Raw genomic sequence first — 9,013 nt, forward strand, 5'->3', positions numbered from 1 at the left:
TCCCCCGCTGTGTGTGTGTGTGTGTGTGCATGCACACGCACGCACACCAGATACCAGGCTGGGGAGCCAACTCGGTTGGTATCCTGAGTTTGATCTGCAGAACCCAAATTAAAGGATAAACAAATAAACGACCTTCAAGATAATTACTCGGTAAGAGCACATCCTGACAAACCTGGTGACCTGAGTTCCATGCCCTGAACCCACATGATGGAAAAAGAGAACCAATTACCATAAGCTGGCCTCTTGATTTTCACTCTCCATTACAAATGCATGTGGTTACATGCATGCTTGCACGTACACACGCATGCATGCAAACTTGCACACACACATGGATACATAAATAAGTAAAATTTTAAGAGAGTTTAAAAGCTAGGCACAGTGCTATTCCCTTGTAATCCCAATGCCAGGGACACTGAGGCAGGCAGATTCCTAAGGGTTGATAGCAATCTGCCCACTTGACTAGTGAGAAATCTGTCTCCAAAAAGTACTTTAAGAATGATACCCAAGGCTATCCTTTTACCTCCACGCATAAATGTATGCACATGCATGGACAGAGATGAGACATATAAACGCCCATGTCCAGAACAAGCAGCAAGCAGCACGCTGAGCCCTCTGCACTGCTGCTTCGTAATAAGGCAAGAACTTAAAAGCTGGAGGAGAACTCATGTGGCTCAGGGGTCACACAGCTGTGCCTAGTGAGAGGACAATCTTCACTTCAGCAAGCAGGCTGGAGGTCACACCCACAACAGCAAGTCCCCAGGGCCTCTTTCTCTCCTGATTTCTAAACCCCTGGGACCCTCTCAATAACTTTTAGATGAACTTTCTAAACCCTTCTGACCAATTACATTGCCTCTTTTTTCAGGGACAAAGCAAAAAGTCACTGGAGTTTGCAGCAAACCCCAGAGCCGAATTACTGGCTTGCTTACCCAGGGTTACTTGCTTATTCAGATTAGGAACTGGGTACAGCTTACTTCCTGGGTACAAAGAGGTATGGCCTCCACCTACCCAGGGCCAGCGCCAGAACCAAGGGAAGGAAGCTGCCTTTAAAGGGCCAGGCCCATGGACAGCCAAGATGGAGAGCTCCCCTTGTTCCAAATGGAGCTGAACCTGGAGGGTAACAACAACAACAAAAATAAGCTAGAAGAAACCACTTCAGTCTGGGAATGGGCACACAAGGGCTCTGAGAGCCTGTGTGGCTGCTCAAGGTCATACAGTAGGCAAGTAGCAGGTCAGGGAACAGAAGGGGGCTGGAGCTTTGCTCAGTGGGACAGTGACTGTCCAGCGTGTGCCAGGTCCTGCATTCAACCGCTGACACTGAGAAGAAACAACAAAAAAGTTGTGTCATCTTTGTTTGGGGGTATGCACTCCAGCAGTCCAATAGGCCTTCAGCTTCCAGATTCACTACACAGCAAAACCCAGTCTCCACAGGCAAGGTCCCTTCTCAGAGCATAAGGCAAATGATGTTACCCATGAGCTTGAAATCCCTCACACTGTTTGTTATCAAGACAGGGTCTGTCTGCCTGTGTGGCCCAGGCAGATCCGAAACTTGCCTAGGTCGATCCCAACCCTCTTGTCTCTGCTTGCTTTCCCGGTGCTTAGGAATATAGCTATATACCTATAGCCCAAGCACTTCCATTCTCTTACAATGCAATTGGGCTGAGGGATACGGGTCAGTGGTAGAGGGCTTGCTGGGTATAGTCCATCCCAATAGTGCCAAAAGAAAAAAATAGAGAAAGAAAGAAAGAAAGGAAGAAAGGAAGGAAGGAAGGAAGGAAGGAAGGAAGGAAGAAAGAAAGAAAGAAAGAAAGAAAGAAAGAAAGAAAGAAGGAAGGAAGGAAGGAAGGGAAGGAAGGAAGGAGAGAGAGGGAAGGACTATTTACTGCAGTGCCAGTGCTGGAAAGACAAGAGACAGAAGGATCAGGAGTTCAAGATCATCATCAGTCACATAGCAAATCTGAGGACAGCCTGAGCTACATGAGATTCAGGAAAGAGAGAGGGGAAGGGAAGAGAGAGGGAAGGAGAAGGACATGGGGGGAAGGAAGCAACAGAATAGGGAGGTAGGTCATGGAAGAATGGACGAGCATTGAACGAGCACTGCTGAGACTGTGAGGTTGAGAACTACAGAAATGTCTCAGTGATTAAGAGAACTTGCTGCTCCTGCAGAGGACCAGGGTTCAAGTCCCAGTATTCACATGGCAGCTTACAATCATCTGCAACAACACAAGTCCCAGGGGATCTGATGCCATCTTCTGGCTTTCTCAGGCACTGCATGCATGTGGTACACAAATAATGCGGGTAAAATACCATACTGTAAAATAATTTAAAAAGAATCTGAAGAAGAAGAAGGAGGAGGAGGAGGAGGAAGAGGAGGAGGAGGAGGAAGAAGAAGAAGAAGAAGAAGAAGAAGAAGAAGAAGAAGAAGAAGAAGAAGAAGAAGAAGAAGAAGAAAGAGTCTTAGTTTTGTTTCCAGAATCACAAAAACAACTCATTAAAAAAAAAAAATCAAAGATTCAAAGTCTCAGGTTGGGCATGTAGCTAGTAGGTAGCCAGCTTCCCTAACATGCACAACATCCTGCATTCAATCCCCCACACGACATAAAACATAAGCAGTGGCAAACATCTGTAATTCCAACACTTGGGATGTGGAAGACCAAAATTTATCTTCAGCTACATAGTGATTGTGGGACCAGCCTTGGCTTCACAAACCTTTGTTCCCTCCAAAGGGAAAAAAAAAAACCTAAATTAATTCATTAAATTAAAAAAAAAGAAAAATTCCACCCTTTTCTTTCCTCATTCCTATGCTTGCTGTGACCTACTCTGTTTTGTCCACTAGACCAATGGTTGGTTGAGTTTTGTTTTGTTTTTTGAAACAGTCTTATGTAGCTCAAGTTGGCCTGGAATTCCCTATGTAGCTGAGGATGACCTTGAACTCCTGATCGTGCTACCATGATGGTAGTAGCATCATGGCCAGCTTTCAGTAAATATTCCTTAAGTAAACAGACAGAAGGGCAAAGGCTTCTCAGCGAACGGCAGCGGCAGTTAGGAGATCGCAGTGTCTCCAGCTAGGGGGCTGGAGGGATGACCTAATGGTTAAGGATGCTTGCCGCTCTTACAGAGGACCTGAGTTCCGTTTGCTTCAGCTCCATGAAATCCCACCCCCTCTTCAGGCCTCTGCAGTTACTGTACTTACATAGACATGCATGCACATGAGCATACACATAATTGAAAATAAGAATAAGTCTCTAATGGCAGTGTGCTGGCCAATGTTAGGTTGATAGCTCACTTCATGTTTAAACATTTAAAAATTGTTGTGCTTTTGCTTTGCAGAGATCTGTAAAGGAAAAATTAGGCATCCAGTGTTAAGGGCTGTTAAAGGTTACTCCTATAATTGCCTGGTCTTGTACAATTTAAAAACAACAACAAAACAAAAACAAAAACAAAAACAAAAAAACCTGATGCTTATGCAAGATAATAGGTCGTAATAAGGTTAACTACTACTTTTGCTTCTGTAAGCAAAAGCTTGTTTTGCTCCAGATAACCTTCTTCTTGTAGGTAAACACGATGTAGCTTTATGTTCCTTGACTTTACAAAGCCCTGACTGATGTAGCCGGGCTGTATTTGGGGATGCCAAGCCCTAGGTGTAAACCTAGCGCCAGTAGTTCAACAATCGCCTCTTCTTTGTTTAAACTGTATTAACGGTCAGACTCCAGATGACCCCAGACCCAAAAACAGCAGCAAGGACAGTGTTTACACACACTAGGAAGAGTCTCACCAGAACCAAAGACATCGGCCCCGTTTCTAAACTGGGGAAACTGAAGCAAAGAGACTGAGCAAATTTAAGGACACAAAGCAAGTTAGAGGTCACATGTGATAGAATGCCTTCGTTTACTAGGGTGCCTAGGTTTACCATGACCTAGGGTTCTCAGTCTAAAAACTTACAGCAATTCTTAAAGAACATCCTGCGAGCAACAACAGAAATGCAGAGGGAGAAGCAGGCGCCTAGGTCTAGATCCCTGGGTCTGTGGGAGGAGGCTGGGTCTGAATCCCTGGATCTAAGTGAGAGAGATGAAGATCTGAGGGAAAAAGGCTAGAGCCTGGACTCCTGGGTCTGAATACAAAAGACTAGGACTGGACCACTGAGTCTGAGGTAGGAAGTCTTTGGTCCAAAAGACGAGAGCTGAGGTTGGAGAGCTGCTGAGTCCTGACGTCCTCTGAATCTAAATGAGTTGCCTTTGTCTTCTATCTAGGTGGGACGATATTCTGGGCTGCCCAAAGGCAACCCCTTGCATCCCATTAGCCACGCCCCCAGAACTGCTCCCTTTACTTTCAGGCCCTGCCCTGTTTCTTTTGCCCCTCCCTTTCCTGTTAAAGTTCGGGGAAAGATCTGGAAAAGACTTCAGACGCGATTGAGGAGATGGACAAACAAAAAGATGGGGCTTCGTGTAATGGGTGAGTGAGATAAAGACCTTCCAGGAAAGAGAGCCTTGCTAAGAAGAGGGGGCAGAGAATATTAGAGCAAGCAGTGTCTTGAACTGAAAGTATCGTTTTAAAAACCAAATAGACAGACTTCAGGTATTATGACCTAGGAATTCTCTCAAGGAGTTTGGTGGCTGTTGAGCACGATACTTCTAGATATGGGGGCAGAAGGAACAGAAGTTTGAGGTCATTCATCCTTAGCTACAGAGCCTGGCTACTTGAGACCGTGTCTCAAGTAAGTAAAATAATTAATTACTAAGTTAAGCCTTAGACACAGTAGCTGGGACTTGGAACTGAAGTGTTGGGCCCTGGGATTAATCAGAAAAGGGAATAAGACAGTGGGTAGAGGAAGTCACAGGTACTGTGTCTCTTGGAGGCTGTGCAATGGTACCAGGCAGTTGGTGATGTACAGACCACCCTGTTATTTTCCTAGGGACAACATTTCTCTGCCGCCAGCTGGGACTGAGTCATGCCCTGCTTCAGCCATCCCAGCCCTGCCACCCTCGTTCCTGAGCACCCTAGACCCAGCCCACCTGGGGCTCCCAGAGCAACTGGCCTCTGTCACTGTCCCCATCCGCCTAGACACCCTGTCCTACCTCCTACACAGTGCCCTCCTGGGGACCTACAATCTCCAGCAGTCCTTACCCCCTTGCTCCTGCTCTGCCCAGCCAAGCCACATCTGGCCAGACACAGTCAGGAGGCCACCCAGGAGATCGGGCCAGGCCCGTGGGGGCTGGGAAGTTCGACAAAGGCCTTCCCGGGACTGGGGCAGGAGCAGGGGTAGGGCACAGTCACAAAGGGGCCCTGGAAGAGCCGAAGAGCTGGAGAGGCGCATGGCCGGGGGTGCTGGGGCTGGCCCCAGCACCCCACCAGTGACACCACCATCCCAGGATGGGCAGAAGGAAGCTGGAGGATTGTCTGAAGACTGGGAGACAGACTACTAGGACCCCGAAGAGCATCCAGTACCTGGTCACCCAGGGATGTTCCCAGAGCCCGGTGTTCTTAATACTTCAGAGGTACCCTGAGAAATATCATTCCTACAGTCTCCCCTGTGCCCAGACTACAAGCTCTGACGGCCCCCTGCAGATCACCTGGTAAAGCCCAAACCAGTCCTAGAAATAAGAAAACTCCCATGCCCAGACTCCCAGCCTCCCAGCCCCAGTTACTTACTATTCCAGTTTATTCTTCAACGCTCTGTTCCAACCCCATTTCCAGACCAAACCATCCCCCCACAAAGCCCTTCCTCTCTCCATTCCACAGTCAGCTCATCTTCACCAACCCTCCACTCACCTCTTGGCCTTCTGCCCAAACCTACTCTCATCCCTAATTTCTTTATTTGCTTTTTTTTTTTTCTGGTGCTAGCTTCCCAAGTGCCGGTCAAACTCTGAAGTAAATTGCAATCCTCTTTTATTTTTATCTTGAGAAAGAGTCTCCACAAGTATACAAGCTGGCCTTGAACTTGCGATCCTCTGTCTCAGCTTCCAAGTATCTGGGAATTAAAGATCTGGTCCACGAAGCTTGCTTTGCTTTGTTTTAAAACCAGTCACACCAGTCCTCCTCTGAGTCAGTCAGGTGTTAAGATTGGTGTGGACTACTAGCCTGGGCTCATTCCCCACTCCCTGGTCCTCATTTTGCATTCACCGTTATCTCATGTTCCCCTGTTCAACTCCAGCCTTAGCCCCAGCATCTGCAATGTCCCAGTCCAGCTCTGGCAAGCCCTTGATCCTACCCTACAAAGAACTCCTTGGCCTGATATGTCTAAACACCTGTATCTAACCCCACCATTGCTGCTCCTCGTCCCTCAAGCTGGGAAGCCCAGGTTGAGCAATAAAAGGGTGTCTACTCTTATCAATTTGTGTGGGCTTTGCTTTCTGCAAGGTTCAGGATACTCAGGGTAGGGACTGGGAATAAAGCCTGGGAGATGGGGAGGGTCACAGACAGAGGTTGATTGGGCCCCTTTGTCCCCTGCTTCAGCAAATTCCATTGGGGCCTCTGCTGTCACTGTGTTTCTGCCTGCTGGAAGCTGCTAGGCCGTGCAGCCATTGTGTGGGGAGGCTTAAGGGATTTGGGGGAACCACGAGGCAGAGATGCCAGCAACCTGGCTCGGCTCAGTATCCACAGAGGGGCTGTGGCAGAAGGAGGGCTCAGAACAGACTCTGCCACTCAGGTAGGCACCAGCATGAGACCTACAGCCCCCTTACCCAAGAAGTCTGGACTCCCAGGCCCTTCTCTTCTGAGAACTTGAATCCCAGCTCTAGCCCTTCCTCTCCAAGAGCCAATAGAGGCTCATGGACATCTTCCTGTCAGGAATGAAGAATCCAGATTTCCAGCCCTCTTCCCTCAGACCCAGGGGTCCAGGCACCTGCCCTCCTCCCTCAGACCCAGAGGTCCAGGCACCTGCCCTCCTCCCTCAGACCCAGAGGTCCAGGCACCTGCCCTCCTCCCTCAGACCCAGAGATCCAGGCACCTGCCCTCCTCTCTCAGACCCCGGGGTCTAGGCACCTGCTCTCTTCCCTCAGACCCAGAGATCCAGGCACCTACCCTCCTCTCTCAGACCCGGGGGTCCAGGCACCTGCCCTCTTCCCTCAGACCCAGGGATCCAGGCACCTGCCCTCTTCCCTCAGACCCAGGGGTCCAGGCACCTGCCATCCTCCCTCAGACCCAGGGCTTCAGGTACCTGCCCTCCTCCACCAGACCCAAGAGTCCAGTCTCTGCTCCTACTCTCTTCCTTTAAGCCCCATAAGTCTACTCCCCAACCTTCCTTTCACTCAAGGGTCCAGATCCCAACCCTCCTGTCAGGCCTAGGATAACCATTTACAACCTCAGCTCTCCCTTTTTCACAGATCACCATGTACAGCTTCATGGGTGGTGGCCTCTTCTGTGCCTGGGTGGGGACCATCCTGTTGGTGGTAGCCACAGCGACTGACCACTGGATGCAGTACCGGCTGTCGGGGTCCTTTGCACACCAGGGCCTGTGGCGATACTGCCTGGGCAACAAGTGCTTCCTGCAGACGGAGAGCATCGGTGAGCCTTGAGGCTAGGGTCGGAAGGGTGCTAAGATCTAGCCCTCCCCCAGAGGACAGCCTCACACCATCACCCTTGGCACTCTGAGGGAGAGCATGGTAGCTCAGAGAGGCACAGGTCCTGGCACTAGGATACTCAACAGGGGGTGGAACAGGCTTTGCATCTCTGAGTTGTTTTCTAGTTGCAGGGACAGGGTGTAAGGTTTTGTGGTTGGGTTAATGGGGTGGCAGATGCAGCAGTGAGGCTGGGACACCTCACTTTTTTTAAAACATGTTTTTTTATAAGCTGTGAGCTGGGTATGCTAGCATATGCCTGTCATCCTAGCACTGTGGATGTGGAGGCACAAGGATTATGAGTTTGAGGTTTCATAGCCCCTGTTTCAAAGTACAAATAACTAAAAAATAAATCAATACTATGAGCCAATAAATAGTGTTAGGAACAGGGACCACAGAGGCTGTTAATGGGCCGCATGCCAGATGAAGGACTCTTCCCTATCTACTGTGTTCCAGGTCATGTAATTATAGATAAATGGGTCCATGGATGGATGAATAGAGTTGACTGATTGATTGTTGATTGATTGACTGATATAGATAGGATAGAAAGATGATGGGTAGATGGATGAGTGACTAGATAGATGGATACATAGATAGACACATAGATACATAGACTCTTAGACACAAAGATGGATATAGATAGATACATAGATAAGAAATATATGATAGAGTGGATGGATGGGTGGTTAGGATAGAAATATGATGGATAACATTGATCAATAGAAAGATAGACTATATAATGGTCCAGATGAATACATGTATAAATAATATAGAAAGATGATGGATAGAATAGATGGATAGATGGTAGATAGATAGATAGATAGATAGATAGATAGATAGATAGATAGATGAAAGGGTGGGACAAGCTAGATGATAGATAGGATAGCATGAAAAGATAGATGAATGGATGGCTAGATAGCTGGGAAGCATCTTACTCTCCTATTGCTATGACAAAATATCATGACCAAGGCAACTTAGGAAGAAAGAGTTTATTGAAGCTTGCTTACAGTTTCAAAGTGTAAGAGTCCATGACCATCATGATGGGGAGCATGGCAGCAGGCAGGCAGGAAAGGCACTGCAGCAGTAGCCGAGCAATCACATCTTAATCCACAAGTAGGAGGCAGAAAGAGACAGTGGGCCTGGCACGGACTTTTGAAACTTCAAAGTCTACCCCTAGTGGCACACCTCCTTCCAAGAAGTCCACACCTTCTAATCCTTCCAAAACAGTTCCACCAGCTGGAGAACAAGCATTCAAATATATGAGCCTATGGGGTCTATTCTCATTTAAACCATCAGAGGTAGGTAGATAAACAGGCAGGTAGGCAGGCAGGCAGACAGATAGGCAGACAGACAGGCAGACAGGCAGGTAGGCAGGCAGGTAGGCAGGCAGGTAGGCAGGCAGGTAGGCAGGCAGGTAGGCAGGTAGGCAGGCAGGCAAGCAGACAGACAGGCAGACAGGC

At 48.3% G+C, this 9,013-nt stretch overlaps 2 protein-coding genes across 2 annotated transcripts in view; both read left to right on the forward strand.

Moving 5' to 3' along the window:
- Window positions 1-4,370: 4,370 nt before the first annotated feature.
- CUNH19orf84 (chromosome unknown C19orf84 homolog) lies at window positions 4,371-5,808 on the forward strand. Its single transcript, XM_031384288.1, has 2 exons — window positions 4,371-4,449; window positions 4,910-5,808. The coding sequence occupies exons 1-2, from the start codon at window positions 4,415-4,417 to the stop codon at window positions 5,418-5,420; spliced, it is 546 nt and encodes a 181-aa protein (XP_031240148.1). The 5' UTR covers window positions 4,371-4,414; the 3' UTR covers window positions 5,421-5,808.
- Window positions 5,809-6,580: 772 nt separating this feature from the next.
- The window catches only part of Lim2 (lens intrinsic membrane protein 2), a 7,386-nt gene continuing 4,953 nt past the window's right edge, over window positions 6,581-9,013 (forward strand). The window contains exons 1-2 of the mRNA XM_031384289.1: window positions 6,581-6,643; window positions 7,320-7,500. Coding sequence (XP_031240149.1) covers window positions 7,326-7,500 — 175 coding nt within the window. The 5' untranslated portion in view covers window positions 6,581-6,643; window positions 7,320-7,325. The remainder of the gene's footprint in view (window positions 6,644-7,319; window positions 7,501-9,013) is intronic.

The sequence above is a fragment of the Mastomys coucha genome, unplaced genomic scaffold, assembly GCF_008632895.1.
Source record: "Mastomys coucha isolate ucsf_1 unplaced genomic scaffold, UCSF_Mcou_1 pScaffold21, whole genome shotgun sequence".
NCBI classification, from domain to species: domain Eukaryota; kingdom Metazoa; phylum Chordata; class Mammalia; order Rodentia; family Muridae; genus Mastomys; species Mastomys coucha.